The 19,480-nt window shown below is 33.2% G+C and overlaps 1 protein-coding gene across 1 annotated transcript in view; it reads left to right on the top strand.

The window, feature by feature from the left end:
• LOC138707623 (man(5)GlcNAc(2)-PP-dolichol translocation protein RFT1-like) overlaps positions 1 to 19,480 on the top strand; it is a 76,029-nt gene that overhangs the window by 14,538 nt on the left and 42,011 nt on the right. The window contains exons 3-6 of the mRNA XM_069837287.1: positions 1,174 to 1,363; positions 5,350 to 5,451; positions 7,843 to 8,061; positions 8,896 to 9,156. Coding sequence (XP_069693388.1) covers positions 1,174 to 1,363; positions 5,350 to 5,451; positions 7,843 to 8,061; positions 8,896 to 9,156 — 772 coding nt within the window. The remainder of the gene's footprint in view (positions 1 to 1,173; positions 1,364 to 5,349; positions 5,452 to 7,842; positions 8,062 to 8,895; positions 9,157 to 19,480) is intronic.

Raw genomic sequence — 19,480 nt, 5'->3', positions numbered from 1 at the left:
CAGATAATTTATTATTTCACCATTTTCTTTACAAGTGATCTCTGTCCTTTGTTCACGGTTTTACAGGTAAGAAGTAAACCAACTGTGTGCCAAGCCTCTAATTCCAATGGTTTTTAATTTTTCTAACAAAATACTGTGATCCACTAGATCAAATGCTTTTGAGAGGTCTAAAAGTAATCCTATTCCTATTTCTTTTTTGTTGATAGATTCATATACTCTCTTAAAAAGTTTATAGTTGCCATATTAGTTGATTTACCCTTACAAAATCCATGTTGGTTTTCAACAATTATATTATGTTGAGTTAAAAATGATACAAACCTCTTGTGCATAACCTTTTCAATTATCTTAGAAAAAACAGGCAGTAAGGAGATTTTTATATAAAGTTTTCACTTTTGCTATCTTTAAACTATCTGGGAAGTGGCCTGTTGACAGTGAAAGATTTAATATGAAAGTTATAGGAGTAACTATATTTAGGAAAAGGTTTTTTGATAATAAAATCTGGAATCCTATCGAAGCCTGCTGATATTTTATTCCCAAATTATTTAATAATTTCCATAATTTCTGTTTCATTAGTAGGATTTAGGAATGTGCTATTACAATAATATTATCTTTGTATTTTGTTATATTATTGTTTTTAATCTGTGTACTGTTACCAGAATAGTTTCTGCAATACCTATATAATAATCATTAAATATGTTCGCTATTTTATTGGGGTCACATATTTCTCCACATCACATTTTATTTTGATATTTTTTATATCATTATTATTTTGTCCCAGTTCATCTTTAATAACTTTGCACATAGATTTTGACTTGTTCCCAGCTGAATTTATAAATTTATCATTGTGCAGTTTTTTTTTGGTTTGACTTATTACTTTATTATAAATTTTCTTGTAATGATAATAATAACCTTCAAACGTTTTTGAGACTTTCCCCGCTTTTAATATGGGTAGTAAAATGTAACATTTACAATGTGACAAATTTATCACATCAAAATTTTTCTGCTTTGCATTTCCATTTTGCCTTCTAAAGCATTATTATTTTTTAAGGTCTTCAGTGATATTTGTAAATTTTATTTACAACATGTATTCATAACTCTGTCACAATATTATGTTTACCTATACTGCGAAAAGTAAGGGAACACTGCATAATTAGTTTTTTCTTTATGTTACAGAGTGCCATTGTGTCAGATTTTCAGTTTTGTATTTGGCTATATCTGGCTGCATATTCTGACACCACCAAGCACATTGATAACAGAGCACTATGAACTCGGAGTTTGGTCAATATGCTTTAGCTGTGTCATTGAGATGTGCTGTGAACCTGTTTATCTGGTCTCTCAGGCATTTCTCTTTGTTAGATTCAAGGTAATTGACTTTTATATGAATAAGTACTGCATTTAATTTTAATATATAGCTGGTTCATTAGGCCTACATAATTTTTGGGATAATGTAATTGGAGAGTAATTAATCTAGATAAATATTGCAAACATCATAATCATCTTCAACATTGACATTGTAGAGTAAATGTTTGAACATTTCGGATCACTGTAAAGATTGCTCTCTACCTGTAAAGGTGTTAATGAACAGATGCTTGAACTTTTGTAATCCATCGTAAGCACTGATCAGCCAATAACATCGCTGATTTTGAAAAATGGATTGTAGTTGCTTGGCCTGAATGGGGGCTGTACATATGGACAAAACAGAGTATGTCTTACTATAGTCCCAATGCTGTTATTTCCGGCGTGACTCCACCTCTTTGCTTACGTCTTAGAAAGTGAAGGCTCTATAAAGTCTAGGTAGGTAGTATCATTAGCCATTTTTGTTCTTATGTTGCTGAGCTACCATACGAGGAATCTACTTGCCACACTGTTAAACATTATCATGTCATAGCTCCTATGATAATAAATCAAATGCAATGTAATTCAGTAAATAATTGAGCGGCAAATAACATCTTCGTGTGCTTTCTGTGAATGCCAACGATAGAACTAAAATGGCGGGCAATTATATTAAGTATTTATCGAGCCTTAAGAAATGAATCAGCAAATCACAAGACACACACATTTAAATGTAGCCGATCTGCAACGTGATTGGCTGCCGGAAATTAGAGCGACGAGACTATAGATCCAAGAAATTATTAAATTATGTACGTTACTGTACAGCTATATATTGTGACTAGCATTACCCAGAAATAGAGAGGTTGAAAACAGTCGAGTACCTCGATAAGTTCTTCTTAATTAATAAAGAATTTAAATTTGAAGGGAAATTACGTTTCCTGCATATCTGATACCGTGAAAATTGTTTTTGATCTGCATTCTCTATTTGCATAGCAGTTTATCCTACATTATTCGTACTACATACAAGTTAATGTCTCTGAGAACAGTTTTCTTCAGAGGTTGATGATCCTTTATTTGGGGAGGGGAGATAACAGAATGTAGTCAGTTTATTTACAATTTAGATTTAAGAATTTCCTTTTTGAATACTTTTCATACATTAAGTGACAAATGAAATGACATGTAATAGCATTGTGGATTACAGGCACTTTGTTCATTTCAAGTTAGTCAAATATGGTGAAGTTCGATATTCACCGATTTTCATTCTCCAGAAGGCAGTGTCATGTTTGTTCGGCCTTGTTATGAAAATATTCGTCATTCTTCATGTTTTAAGCACTTAAGGATTTTAGCATGTATCTTGCAATTAGTTTCTCATATGGAGTAAGACGAATTTTGTAATATTTTGGTTGCCTCTCTCATGTTCGAACATTGCATGACACTAACATATTCAATACATTTCCAAAAATGATGGTTTCAGGGAAAATGCAGCATAAAGGTTGGTAATATCGTGGTGTTAGTTTGAGACAATATCACAATTTTCTTTCTCTCAGTAAAGCCGTGATAATTTTTCAAACACAGTATCACGATATTACTCATATTATGGTATTACCAACCTTTACCCTAATTGGATATGGAATTATACCTATAATCTAAACCTTTTTCAGACAGAAAATTAAGACTTGGAAAATTATGTAACCTTGTTTCTTACAATAATAGAGAGAGCATAAAGATACTCTTTTTTTTTTTAAGTACATAATTATGCCTTGCTTTGAAAAGTTCTTCCAGAAATATCTTAATGCGTGAATACATTTAGGCCTATATAAATTACTTCAAAAAACTACTTTACTCTCACATTCTATGTTCAGCTTTTGTCACAAGTAATTTAAAAGCCATATTCAACCATGTAGGGTTGGGTTTTGGAAAAGGATAATCTCTTTTCAGATGTTGCAAGGCTCTCTGTGTGTTGGAGTGACTGCCCACAGTGTCTTTTTATTCTGGCAGAATGTGCCAGAATGACGTTCCAGCACCTTATTGTTATATTTTTCATCATAGAACCGAGAAATGTTCGAATTTCGCGTCACTAATATATTGTGAGGCTTCTTCTAACTCAACTTCATTGTCTCTCTACTGAGATCATCCCTGCTAGTTAACACCATAAAGACCTTGAAGAAATATTAAACTGTATTGTTAGCTTATAATGATATTTTAAGTAGGCTACATTACTTAATAATGATACTAATACTAATACTTTGAGTACTGGTTTTTATAGTATTGTTAACTCAAATTGAGTCACTTTATACTAACATTGATTTAATTTGCATTTTCTGTGAAAGGTGTATTAAGATGTGAAAATAAATAAGGTTAATTATGTTTATAGCATGATTTTTTCTGAACTCCATTTAGGCCTTGAATTCCTGGCGCATTGGACAGTAATCATCTCCCTTTACTCTCCAGTAAATTTTATAGGGTTCTACTATCTTTCGTTCTAGAAAATAAAGCACTCTGTCCAAAGTAGAATTTTGTTTTATGACTTTTACTCGAGAAATTCACATTCACATTTACAGTGGTGTTGGTTTCCTAAAGAGTAAGTAGTATAGCCTACTTAAAATCTCATTATAAGCTACCAGTACAATTTAATATTTCTATCATTTTTGAATAATAATTTTCGTAAGTAGAAAAGTGAAATTTCAATATATGAATATAAATATTTTATGTAATATCTGCGGAATTAGACATCTACTTAAACCGTATAGTTTTGTAATGAAATTTTTTTGTCTTAACCTTCGCAACTTAGCTGCTGTTTAACTGCTGTAGAATTTCATGCTACTTATCTGGGGTCTCTTTTACCCCAAGCATACTTGTTGTAAACAATTATGCCATTTTACAGGTTTATGCAGTTTCTTTTTGCACCTAGAGATACTCATGTTGAAACAAGGAATGAATTAATTATTTTAATTATTATAATGGGAGACTATTTATTTTGTGTCTGTTTCAATTTTTTCAGTTATCAGAAAACACTTTCATTTACCTTGAAAAATAAAACACAATAAGGAAATTGTTATTGCATCAAGTGTTAATTATTATGTTTAGACAATTAATTAATTAATGTATTCTCATCACCTGCTGCAGTAGAAAGTACAAGAAGCTTATTTTACAAATACAAGCAATTACTCTTGCACCTACAAACTTTTATGTCCTGTTGTAATAGCAGACTATTTATGTTGTATTTGGATTTATTTCTGTCCAAACTGTTATAAGTAAAAGTTTAAGTGTAAAATAAATGTAATTAAAAAATAAAGACGTGTTGTATAGGTGGGGCCATCCAGGACTTCAAGGAATAAATATGAAAATAATAATCTATATTTAATTATGACATAATAATTTTAATTGTAATGGAAACTAAAATAGCCAAGGATAGCATATCTATCTTACTGGAATGTTTCGGAGTATATGGATGTAGTAGATATTAACAATAAAACATGATGTGGGGTCAAAAGATTCCAAGTAAATGTTGAGGGTTAATTGTAGAAGAAAATCGTGAAAATATCTATTCTGTGTAATGCACAAAACGAAACTTTATTATTTTTTAGAGTGCAAATTAAATTTTTTAACGAGTGTCAGTCTTTTGAAATTAAGCTACAATTATAAATATCTTACAATGAAAGAACTGTTGCAAAATGCATACGTACATGCATAATCAGAAAAAATGTCATTTTTTTATGCTGATCATTTAGCAGAGAACAGATTTTACGTAGTAAAATTAATATATTCCTTTCTATTTTGGCGTTAATTTACACGACATATAATGATTCCATTACAAAAATTAAATTTTTTTAAATAATTATTTTCAGAGTATGTCTGGGAATAAAGCTTAGATATTTCATGTTGAAAGTTTGGGAAATGCTGATGTACATTCAGAACTTCATTTACATTGTACTGTTGTAACATTACATTGTACTGTTATAACATTTTCTTTATTTGTATTTAAAATTATAACTGTTGTTTAATTCACTGTTTCAGGTTGTCATAGACACAATCCATATATTAGTTCGCACTGCAACATTCACACCTATCATCGTGTATAGTCCACGTCTGGCTGTTCTAGCATTTTCTATTGCCCAAGTAAGATCAGATTAAGGCATCAGATAACGTTACAGTTATAAGTTTCTGTGTTATATGCAAGAAGAAATAAGAGTATGCATATGAGAAAGGTTTGCATTTGTTGTGAGTAATGAATGAATGAATTAATTAATAATAAATAAATTAAAGAATGAATGTGTAAATGGATATTTTCCCTTAGAAATAACAACAGGAATACATCCTATTTAACCTTCCTACTGCTACGGTTTTGAATCTTCTTAAATCATCAAGAGGGGTACAGGCGGACCCCAGGCCAAAAATTCAAATTAATACTTGAAGCGTTCAATTCCAAAACTGTCTAAATCCATTTTTTTTAAATTGAGATAATGGCGGTTTCGTCATCTACCTAAATGTCTCTAGCAATTTTCTAATAAATGTTGTGCCTAAATTCCCTCTTTCCTTCCATAAATAAGCTTCAAATATGACGAACACTGCAAACAATTAGGAAAAAAGTTATCAGTTTTTGGCGTTTCCTGAAAATTGTTAAGAATGGATGTAGACAGTTTTGGAATTGGAGGCTTCTTCTATTTATTACATATTTAGCTTAGAACTTCTGCAATAATTTATTATAAAACAACAATTTCAATACCATAACACTGCTTTAGTTAACAGGCATGAAGCGTCAAATTAACATTTTGGATTTTTTAGGCGAATGAAACAATTTTTTTTTTTTTATAATTCCACTTCCAACGTCCAAGACAATGCTTTTTGCGTTTTACTTTCCATAGGTTTCACAAATGCATTTCTATCACTTTAACAACTGATACACACTACTATTTAAGTTTCTTTACATCGAGTTTCACAAATTCATATTCATTATTTGTAATCCAAGACACATCACTCTGTGTTTTCTTGCAGTGTGTTTCACAAACGAAATTCTGGTATTTCTCACACTTTGTTCTTGTTTTTCGATCATTTTTCCTCGGACATAATTGACATCAGCCTTTGATTTTATGCTGTTTTCTGCAACTTCTGAATTCTGCTCTTCGGGTTCATGTTTTTAATTGCATCTGTGATCACTCTGTGTAGACCGAATGAAGCCTGCATTCTCTTCTTCACATGTGTAGTTACTAGCTTCTTTTCCAGTTACAGAAGGAAACATCTTTCCACATAAGATTTTTCATCCAAATTATGAATGCATTTATGGATCCTATGTCAACCAAATTCATGAACACAACATATGGCCATCTCCTTGTTGCATGATTTATGGAATATTCGTTGACCATTTTATCCATTGTATCCACACCTTTTATTTGGTTATAATGGAGAATAATATCAGGTTTGTGGTGTTGGGTTTCGTCTTCAGCTCTTTTGTCATGGTGTTCAGTTCTTGAGAAAACTAGAGCTTGCTTTTTCTTGGGGACAGGATATCATGATCAACTCATCTTTGAAGGCAAAAATAGATGATTCCACTGGCCTGGATGGATTTGGGAGCCTGACTTCAGGAATATCTGCCTTATTTTTCCTCAAAGTTTACTCTTATAAAGTTCTTTTGCTAGAGGAATAGTGAAAAAGAAGTTGTCTGTTGTAACACCATAACCCCCTCCAAGACAGTTCATTAAGTCGAGTACAACTCTCTGTCCTTGTTTTTTTTTTTTTTTTTCACTTGTATTTCCCTCTTTTTCCGGTATAAACTTGAAGATTTATACTGTATGTTGGTTTGACATCTACCATGGTCCAGATTTTTATACAGCAGAACGTAGTTATTCAAAATTACTAACACTTACTAGTTAATATTTTATTATTCTAATAAATAATTTTTATTTTAATAATTTATTTTATTTGTGTATAATTATGGTATTTTTGGTTAAGACACCAATATTTTTAGTGCAGCCATTATACAAGATCTTAATAAAAATCATCATATATTCATTCTAGGTATAAATCCTATTAAATATACTTTCCTGGCTTTGACTGCATATACACTCTGAAAAGGTAGCGTCCTCTGAAGGAAACAAGTTGTTCATCCACAGTGACATGTGAACATGTTCAGAATAATTCTTTCGAAACACAGTTTTCTAGTCTTCTCTTCATTTGCAGAACTGGTTCTCTTTCGATACTGTGCAGTGTTTTTTTCTTTAACCTCTGCTGTAATGAACAAGATAGGCTCAGCAAGTTGCATTATATCCAGGGTTGAATAGCTGATGGATCTCAAAATACTTTTTGCAAATGATTTCACGTGTCTTATGCAAGATCGATCACCAATCACTTAATTTGTTTACACTGCTTGAGACTTAACTTTTGATACACTGTTCTTGTTAGAATTTATTCATCCTGATGAGTTCGTTTGTGATCTTAGGCCTACTGTGATTTGAAATGTAGTTTCTAAGAAGAGCTCTCAAGTATTTTCTAATGATTGATGTTTTATTGCAGGTGCTGGCAGCTGTTGTGTACACCGTAGGTCATTATGTGTACTTTCATTATTATATCAAAAACTTAATGAAAAAACGTGCTTTAAAGGAAAAGAATAATGAAAATGGCAGGATTCCAGTAAATTATAGGTTTGTCCGCAGAGATTCTATCACTGAACTAGAAGATGAATTTCCGTTTGAATCTTTAATGGACTTTCTACCAGCAAAGATGGACAACCAGGTAAAGATAATTTAAACGTGTCTTACTTGTTGCTTCACAACAATTTTCATTTAATAATGCATTTTCTTACCTTTTGAAATGAGTGGGGCCCGGTTCAAATCTTGGTTGGGACAAGTAACTTGGTTGAGTTTTTCCGGGGTTTTCCCTCAGTCCATTAAGAGCAAATGCTGAGTAACTTTCGGTGCTGGACCCTGGAATTATTTCACTAGCGTAATCACCTTCATTTCACTCAGATGTTAGATAATCATATCAGGTGATAAAGTGTCGTAAAATCAATTAAAGGGAAAAGACATTTTTGGGAGGATTAGGAATCTCAAGAAGAATCCAGTTTCAGTTCAGAAGATGAGGCAATAGGAAGAGCAGGAATGGTAACCAGAAGAGAGAATTGTTACTCAAGACTGGAACGGAAAACTTGAAATCGCTTAAAATGTATAAGTTCTTTCATCTGTAACCTTGTCGAAGTGCAGGTCATGTTATATTCATATATTTTTATTTTTCTGTGTGGAACATCTGAAAACTTAAGGTTACCTATATTATAGTCGAGGTCGTACTAGATTTGAGTGAATGTGGTACTAAATTCTCCACCTTGTTCACTTTCTAAATAATAATAATAATAATAATAATAATAATAATAATAATAATAATAATAATAATAACAACAATATTATTATTAGTATTATTATTATTATTATTATTATTATTATTATTATTATTATTATTATTATTATTATTATTATAGTTTTTTGTGGGAATTTTGGATTTATTTCGTGTTGTCTGTGTTCTCATGCCTTATTAAACTGAAACTTCTTTTCTTTTTTCTTTTTTTTTTTACAGCCCATAATAGACCACGACCTTGCAAGACTAACATGGAGCTTCTTCAAGCAGGGCATATTGAAGCAGGTTCTGACAGAAGGAGAAAGGTACATCATGACCTTGTTCTCTGTGCTTTCATTTTCGGAACAGGGTGTGTACGATGTCGTCAACAATTTGGGATCTATGGCTGCTCGATTTCTCTTCCGACCAGTAGAAGAGTCAGCATATTTCTATTTCTCACAGATGATTGCAAGGGATATGCCGATAAAAGAACAGAATCAGGTACTGTAATATACATCAATTCTGCTTCATATTATGGTATTTCTAAATATTTTAATTTATACAGAGAGTAGTCATGCTGTTGCTTCCTTAGTTTGCATAGCTTCCTTGCAAAGAATAAGAAAGTAGGTAACTTTCACTACATGAGTTATCCATTTGCAAAATTTGATATGTGCATGCTAAGCAGTTTTTGACAAATGAAGTAAAGTGCATAAAATATCTTGAAGTGTAAGAGAAGAGTGCTTTTTAAAGAAAAAATATTATAACATTGCATAGTATTTTATTTTTCAGAGTTGTAAAATGTGTGATTATTACAAAATGTGTTATGATATTCTTTGGAGACAGCAGGTTTCGCTAATGTATTGTGTGAATAGGTTTGAAAGTTTGGTAGCAGCTAGTTACAATTCTTCTGAGCTGGCATGTGAGTTATATTAATATTGTAGACAATTTTTGTGGCGAAGGTTAGCAAGGAAATAGAATAGATGAAATATAAATTCTTGGGTAGTATAGAAATATAAAAACTATAAATACTGTGAAATTTGCAGGTAATGATTTAGAATTCAATTGCAAAGGTAATAATGTTTTAGGTTCGTGGTAGCATAATTGTTAAGGTGTTGTACTGCAAGGTAGGAGGTATTGGGTTCAATTCCTGATGGAGGCACGAATTTTATCCATTGGTTTTATCCTTCCAGCCACACTGTGGCTCTGGGTTTCATTCAGTATCTAACAGAAATGAGTACTAGGAATATTTCTTTTGGAATAAAAGCGACAAGCACATAATATTGATATCCTTACTGCTGCTAATGTTGATTATAAAGGTTGGAGTCTTCAGCTCTCACTACTCTGTGGCTTTCAGTAATCTGTAATAGGGTTGCCTTTAATATATATGAAGCCTCCAATTCTAAAACTGTCTACATCCATTCTTAACAATTTTCAGGAAACGCCAAAAACTGATAACGTTTTTCCTAATTGTTTGCAGTGTTTGTCATATTTGAAGCTCATTTATGGAAGGAAAGAGAGAATTTAGGTACAACATTCATTAGAAAATTGCTAGAGACATTTAGGTAGATGACAAAACCGCCATTAAAAAATGGATTTAGACAGTTTTGGAATTGGATGCTTCATATATATTAATTTTTTGTCTGCTCATGCGTGATGTGTATGAATGAAGATAATAGGTAATAAACAAAATTATAAAATTAAAAAATACTGTCAGTGGACCATACAGTGAAACTTACAGATTGAAAGGCATAACCTCCGTTTCCATTAACTTGAAGTTCAGAAGATCAACACTATCTGCTTCCTCATTCAAACTTCGAGGATTAGGGTCGTCTTCTCTGAAGACATCAATGTTGTACTTCGATTTTGGATTGCTGTTCAATGTTTCTCCAGTGTGGAAGACAAGAATAAAATATTAGTGATGTAATTATTCTTTATACATTTTTTTCTTTCTTGCGCAAACTTTCTAGTTAACCAAATTCAAAATTGTAAAAAGGCTGTCCTCGAATTTAAGTAGATTTATTATTACTTCTGCTAGTGGCTACGATTAGTTTTCTTCGTTTTCTGAAATTGAAAGTACCATTATCAAGTGTTCCTCAGAATATCATCTGAATACCTTTTCCAGCCTTTTACAAGCCAATCCTCTTCTAGACATGTTACTGTTTTGTACGCTTCGGAACTTTGAAATACTCTTGTGGATTTTCAGTGACAGAATTTTACTCTCTCTCTCTCTCTCTCTCTCTCCCCCCTCTCCCCCTCTCTCCCCCCTCTCTCCATCCCTCCCTCCTCCCTCCCTCTCCCTCTCTAGGTTTCTAAATATCCTATCTGATGAAATGAATGATTCTCCTACTTAGGAAAGTATTATTCAAATATTTCAATATTACGAGATGCTGCTTCAAGAAGAAATAAGTGAAATATCATTCCCACAAATCTGCAGGAATATAGCGATGACTACATGTAAATTCATGTCAATATGTTCACAGTAGTGTTAGGAAAATTAGTTCGTGAATGAAACTGTTGCTGGAGAATTTCACAGTCGATTTTCTGAATGAAGCTGTTGAGCCTACCCAACTTCTTATAATATATTCCTTGGGTATCAAAATGAAATCAGGAACACATTCTGTCTTATGGAGTTGAGTGAAGCGGGTTTTTAAACTCAGAGAGACCATACTGGCTAATTTGTGCATAACAAGTTTTAAAAACGTAATAATGACTGTAAATTGTCAGGTTTTATATTCGTGAGAACCCTGCATGTGGCAGGTTGTTGATTCCATATGTGTTCTTATATGTATCCTAAAGGGATTTTAGCTTGTATTGGAACTGAAAATTTGTGAGGTTTGAAGTGATAAAGAATCCAGGGATACTGGTATCTTATTTTCGAAGTATGTGTGGATTTAATTACCATGGTCTATATAGATTTGATGAAAGAAATTTCGAGAGAATAACTGAATACTTTCTTTGAAATAGAGTTCAAGATAGAGGAGGATGACATTTGTTATAGTGGATGGATTTCAAAGTTGTGTGGAGGAAAATGTTGGCGTACAACAATATCGTTAACTGTTTTGAAAGTAAAAAGGCCTGAGAAGTATAATTTTCCTTCCGCCATATCACTGGGTAGTATTTTATTACAATCTGCAATTGCTTTTCATTGAAATTCATTTGGCGTTTTGCATCCTCATCTGCACTTACCATAGCTTCGATGGAAAGACAGATAATGTAGGAAGTTGGAGCATAAGATTGGTGACAGTTTGAACAGTACTCAGATCACCAGTGTTCATGTTCTGTAAGTTACATTTATATCAATATAGAATGCTTAACATGTTTTATAGCAGATACTTCACTACATTTTCAAGTACCTACTACCAGGTACTTTGCTCAACATTATTATTAATTCCACCCAATCCAGTAAATACAGTGGAGCTTCAATTATCATTTTATTTGACTCTGATCATTTCTACTGAGAGACTTTTGCTATTTAAAGCCATTGAATTTGATTATCTTCTGTAATATAATGAATGCTGAGAGCTTTCTGGTAATTTAATTGAGCTTAACAAATGTTTGTTATCATGATAATTATTTAAAAACTGGAGATCGAAAAATAATGTAACGACAACAAATATGAGTATTTCAATAATAATTACATTTTTGTTGAACGATAATGAAAGCTCCACTATATGCATGATAGCAGGTATTGACCCTGCTGTAAATATTTTTATTTACGATGATTTACTAATTATCTACTGTTGCTGAAGTAGTAGCTTCTTTAGCTACAAATGTAGCAAGACTGAGGTTGATTCCTGGCAGGAAAGTGAGACTTATCTCTTTCCCATAGAGACTATGTATGTCCTTTCTCTTGAATTTTTAAAATAGAGGACTTGTGCAATGGACTACATGACCAGAGAGTACCACTAATTCTGAATGTCTAATGTTGGTTCAGAATCTTCATATAGGTCGGAAGGGAATTGATGAAGGTCTTATACTTTGAAAATGCGAGGTATATCCAGAAAACAAAGATACATTCTAGGAGAAAGAGGAAAGAATTTGTTTGGCACGTTCGTATTTTTATTCTTTGCATTATTTTAAATGGAGTATCACCCACTTGGCCATATCACCTCTGCCCGCATAACCAGATTCCATTCAGAATTCTGACCAGAGAATTTTAAACGAATCTCCATATAAGCTGTGATGAAAATAACGAATGTCGTGACAATTAATTGTTTCGATAGCAGTGCTTCCAATTGCGGTAATATTGAAGGTATACAGTAAATGAAATAGATGACCTGAAGCTTATTTTGCGAATCCAACAGTATGAAGAGTTTTACAATTTATCAAATTAGAATGTAGAGATTGAAAAAATAATTAATCGACTAGGTATATTCTTCACACTTTATTTAAATTATAGAGCTATTCATTTTATTTACAGTTTAAATCCAGAAAACTACAATGAAATAATGCGCTCTGTTGGTAAATTACAACACTGTTTGATGATAATTCAGAAATGTATGTATGTATGTATGTATGTATGTATGTATGTATGTATGTATGTATGTATGTATGTATGTATGTATGTATGTATGTATGTATTCACCAGTGGCAGTGGTAACTAATTACACTCAGTAATGACAATAATAAACTTATTAATTAAAAATACAATTAATAATAATACTAATAATTAATACTAACAATAATTTATAATAATAATAATAATAATAACAACAACAACAACAGGGAATATCCTAAATTAAATGAAACGATCACTTAATATAGCATTTGAAATAAATCTAATTTGTATCTTAAACCTAAGATCGAACTAAAACCCACGAGTATGATATGTTCATATCTTACCTTTCAACATGACACTCATTTCGCTGTCAACTCACTCACTGCACTGGAACTACAACACATTTCATTGATTCTATCCTGATTTCACTAACACTTCAAAAACATTTCACTGTTCAAATACTTTGCACTGCCACTATAAACTATAAAGCTTCACTGACAGAACACGTTTCACTTACACTACACACTTCACTGACACAACATAATTCTTCACTGATACAACACTTCAATAACAACATATCATTTACACCCTTTAAATACTGTGTATAATTACTGTCTATTAGTAAAGTCCTTAAGCCTATTTTTAAATACATTTTTGGTTGTTGGTAAAGCCTTTAGTAAGTCTGCAGGTAAAGCATTCCAGTCCCTGATAGTATGATTGAGAAAAGAAAACTTTCCAGTGTCCGTCCTCTGCCTTCTTTCCCTCAATTTATATGAGTGGACAAATAAGTGATACTATAATAAAAATCCGAACATGCTGAACGAATTTTTTCCACTAAGTGAGTGCCTACCTTAAAGAAAATTACCTCTGCAAGGATGATTACACTGTTACTTGTCATTCTTGAGCTCACTCCATTGTAATCTTTCACCACACAATAGTGACAAATCAACAGGAGATGGAGTGCTGCTACAAATATTTTCAAAACGACCAAGAAAATTATGGCAACTCTCTTCTGGGACCAAATGAGTGTTCTTCTGGTTGATTTTAATGCTTCAAAGATCACCTTAAACGCTACAATGTATTGCAAGACATTGAAGAGGCTGAGACATAGAAGTCAAGAACTGCTGACTTGCAGCATTTCTTTGCTGCACAATGACGCATATGCAAGAGTTGGAGACTTTTACACCATTCTGCCCACAGTCCAGATATCACTTTCAGTAATTACCATCTGCTTTTATTTCTAGAGAAACTTCTGGCCTACAGAATGAAGAGGTGAAAAACAAAATTGCTGCTGCATGGTTGCAGGCACAGGCTGTGGAGTTCTATGGCACTAGAATACAAAAACTCTTGGGATATTGTAGAAAAATGTTTAAAGGATATATATCAGGAATGTTCAGGCTTTGCCTGCAAGGTAAGATAACCTCTTGCCTTTGCTTATAAATAGCTAGATATGGTCATGAGTGCTCTCAAAATATTCATTGGAATTTCACAAATCTATTATTGCCGGCATTACAGTCTTAATTATTAGCTCTAATGACAGTTTTCAGTGTGTCCATAAACAAATGAGTTCAAATCAGCATTAAAAAATAAAAGACGTTTTCAGTTTTGTTCGTATTCACTTCTCCTTATTTCTGCCAATGTTGTTTATATTCAGTTCTCCTTATTTCTATTTGATAAGACAACAGCACTTTTATTTAAAAGTGATTATATATTATATATAGGCCTACATCATAATAAAATGAATCAAAATAAAGGCAGTTATTGCCTGTCACTACATGGTTGGATTAAAAAACCATAAAACTATATAATCATATTTCTAAAATGAGACTTAGTGGGAACAATACTGCGTGTTCAGTTCAAAGTGTGTCATGGCTCGCTGTATGTCGTCATGTGGCTAGCCGATGAGCCTAGAGAATTCAATCTTCCTACACTTCTGCAAAGGCGTATTACCTATAAGCCAGAAAAGTTGCCTAGCAAGTACGGCGTTCATTCTGAAGAGTACTTACCGATACGTACAGTAACGCCTGTAGTGACAGGAATGTGAACTGTTTGGAAACACTGTGGTGAATTTTTTTCTTACTGTCGGGATATGGGGAGAGGGTTAAGACGATTACTTATGTATTTGTTGACATTAACTTCGACGGTCAACATGGACACGGAGCATTTGATTTGTGTTGTGGAATGTTGCCTACGCAACCGATGATAACAAATACCCTGCGTACGACTTGCCCGCGCAAAACACAGTTCGAAAAAGGTTATTTTATTTATTTATTTGATGGTGTCAATAAAGACACATGTCATCACAAGTTCCAGGTCACATGGACCCTTGCCTTTACAAGAATATTGCTTAGTATAACATGAGTACGTAAATGAAGTGTGACCATCTTCTCCATCAGAAACGGAGACTGGTAAGCTGGGCGAAAGATGTTATGGTAGCACACAGACCGCCATCTGTTGCTACGACGTTCAAGTTATACCATACACGTTCTCAAGTTCAGATTGAATGCCTTGATTAATAGGCAACTTCTCTGACATAAAAGCTGAACTCGCTTCAAATCGCTGACTCACAACAGTGACATCATGACACACTTTGAAATGAACACCCAGTAGTGAATTAGGTTTTAATATAAGGTAACAACAGTATAATTAATAAAAGCAGACGTGAACAGGTAGAGGTGCACTGAATGTTAAGAGTAAAAAATGTAAATAATAAGAGAGAATGATGGGTTTCAAGTATTTAGTAGGGTTTGTATAATAGGGGATAGTTATTAGACAAATGAATATATAGAGGAGGGTGACAGTTAGTTTAGAATAATGGTAGGGCGAGGTAAATAAAGAGGGACCTAATGATAGTAAAGGAGAAGGTAACTTACACGAAATTATAGAATTAGGAATAAGAGGGCTAGGAAACATTAAGAGGGAATAAGAATGGGGGAGAGTAGGTGAGGAATAAGATAGAGTAGAGAAAGGAGGCAAAAGGCGTAAAATGTAACATGTTTTTAACTCATAGTCATACAACAAGGAATCATTAATTATGTAAATGTGAACAAAGGGCACCATGTACAAGTTGTGGAGGGCCACCACTACCATTGGAAGCTGAAGACAATATTCATTTATTCAGAGCAGTTCTTTCATTGCAAACCCTGCAGTCTCCAGTCTCCTATTTTCTGCCTTCCTCTTTGTCTCTGCATATGATCCATATATTTTAATGTCGTCTATAATCTGATATCTTCTTCTGCTCCGAACTCTTCTCCCATTCACCATTCCTTTCAATGCATCCTCAGTAGGCAGCTTCTGCTCAACAAGTGACCAGCCAATTCCTTTTCCTCTTTCTGATCAGTTTCAGCATCATTCTTTCTTCATCCACTCTTTCCAACACAGCTTCGTTTCTTACTCTGCCCATTTCACATGCTCCATCCTTCTCCATATCCACATTTCAAATGCTTCTATTCACTTCTCTTCTTCGTCGTAGTGTCCATGTTTCTGCACTCTACACTCCACACAAAGCACTTCACTAGTCTCTTCCTTAGTTCTTTCTCCAGAGGTCCGCAGAAGATGCTCCTTTTTCTATTAAAAGTTTCCTTTGCTGTTGCTATTCTCCTTTTGACTTCTTGGCAGCAGCTCATGTTACTGGTTATAGTACACCCCAAGTATTTGAAGCTGTCCACTTACTCTACTGTCTCATTTAGAATTCGAAAGTTTACCTTCTTTACTTTTCTTCCTATGACCATGGCCTTCGTCTTGTTGGCATTTATCTTCATTCCATACTGCTCACAGCTGTCATTTAGCTACAGTAGCATATACCTTAGTATCATCTCCTCTTCCACTAATAATGCCATATCATCAGCAAATCTTACACACTTTATTCTTCTTCTTCCTACTATTACTCCTCCCATGTTCTGAAAACAGTTCTTCACTAAATCTTCCAAGCAGATGTTGAATAGGGTAGGTGATAAAGGGCATCCTTGTCGTACTCCTCAGCAGAAGAAAATATATTATATATCATGTTATGTATCATATATACTATATCATATCACATCACTTATATATCATCATATCGTAACATATATCATAACTAGGACCGTGTTTTTATGGCCTAAAAAATCCAAAATATGCAGTATAAAATATGCACTTACGACCTAAAAATTCCAAAAATATGCAATATAACATAAAAAATATGACCTAACAATATTATAATTAGGTAATGATTTCAGTTGTAAAATAAATTAGTAAATCAGTTTATGACAATGAACTATTTATTTTAGAATAAAATGCACATGAGAAGCAAGCTAAAGTATGGAATTTGATATTATAGTATGCTTTTTATTTTATTAAAATTATCAGTAATTGGCGTATGCTATGATTTTTTCGCATGCTTCTTTTAGTTCAGTTTATGCATCCTGAGTTGCAATGTACATTGAATAGCTTGTGCAAATTTTCAATTAAAAGAGATTTCTTATAGTCAGCCAACAAAGCTTTGTACTTCGAAAAATTCTTTCTACTTCAGCTGACACAAGAGGAGCATATTTAAAATGGGCAATATCATTTGAATATAATTCTGAGTCATTAAGAGAAAAAATTTTCACCAGACAAAATCATTGAAATGGAACACAATTTATTGATACCCTTTGTTTTTTTCTAACACCGTTTCCATTTTCTTTGACACTTCTTGCCCCACTTTACCACAAACAACATCAAAGTTATTCACATTTTTTTTTTTCACTAGTTCTATCTGCTTCACTAGGGGCACTTCTGATTGCTCCAAAGCAGTTGTAGCAGCAGGAAGAAACCCAAAATTGGATTTGATATATGAAAGTTGGCCTGAAATGTTGGAATTAGACATTAATTCGTGGGCTAGTCTATTTGAAGCGGCTTCTCTGCTGTCAAACGAATCAATGATGTTTTTCACAACCTTAAAATTCTGGCAGTAATAGTTGCAGGCATCAATCCAGGACCCCCATTTTGTCAAAATGGAAGAAGGCAGCAAGGAAATATCTGCAGCTACCAACTTAAATGATGCAACACATGAAGGAGCTTTCCAGAAGACCTTTTTAACACACCCAATTAATTTATCAACCTCACTGAATTGACTACGAATCTCTTCTGAGACTCTGTGTAAGGCATGAGCCAAACATGTCACATGCATCATTTTACTATAAAATGCATTGAGTGAATCTGCAGCTTTCACCATATAAGGCGCAGCATCCGTTACAAAGAGCAGTACATTGTCATGCTGAACGCCTGTGTGCCATATGAAATCCATAGACATGTCGAACAGTTTACTAATGGTGAAAAAATTGTTCTTTTTTTTTTTTCTAAATATTCACAGTTTATTAGAAAAATTTCACCTGGACCATCTTCTTCCAAAGTTCCCACAATAACATTTGCAATGTATCTTTCCATAGAGTCTGTGGTTTCATCAATTGAAACCCATATTTTTTATTTGCAACCCATTTTCTGATCTGTTGCATAGTTTTTTCTTAGCTTCGGCTAATTTAGTCCTTTCTTTTCGTGGAAGAAATGGAAGAGATTTGCCTGTGTGTTTTTCTAAGAATTTACGAAGTTTTGAATGATCCAGTTTACTTAGGGAAATGTCAGCACAAAGGAAGGCTGTACAAAGTTCTTCACAGAATGGTGAATAAGATTAGCAGGATTCCCCTAGGAGCATTTGCTGTAGTGTTTTTCCATTTTCAATTCGTTGTAGATCACGTTTGTGTTTTTCTGTTCTCACATGCTGCTCAATGTTAAATGTTTTCTCTGTGGTTACTCTTATGTCACACAGTTTACAATAACAGTATATTTCCATCACTCGAAAACACTTTCTCACCATATCGAGACACTGTTTTAATTTTACTTGAATATTTTGCTTCGCTTTTGGCACTTTTCCTGAACTTTACTACACACACTTCCGACTTCAACAAGATTCAGTAACTCAATGAGACCCTTGTGTGCAGTTCGGTACCCAGATCATAAAGACAGGCTTCAGTAACTATCTGCTTGTCGCGAAACAATAGGTCCACACAAATATCTGTTCACTGATATGTAAGGGTATAGTCCATATTGTGAATTTAAACGAAATAGGGGAAGAAAGTACATTTTGCCATTTTCCAGGAAACAAAATTGATATGTAATTCTGAGAAATTTAACATCTCAAATGAACATGGAAGAAAAAAATTGTATGAGAAAAATTCTTTACTTCTTGAAAGAGTGAAAATATTCCAAATATGGTCATTAAATTATTAAAATATGCTCTATCACATAGAAATGGTCAAATATGAATAAATATTACTTAACAAATTACTTTAAATCAATTAGTTTTTTCATAAC

Source organism: Periplaneta americana, chromosome 10 (genome assembly GCF_040183065.1).
Source record: "Periplaneta americana isolate PAMFEO1 chromosome 10, P.americana_PAMFEO1_priV1, whole genome shotgun sequence".
NCBI classification, from domain to species: domain Eukaryota; kingdom Metazoa; phylum Arthropoda; class Insecta; order Blattodea; family Blattidae; genus Periplaneta; species Periplaneta americana.
This window is presented reverse-complemented; position numbering and strand designations above follow the sequence as displayed.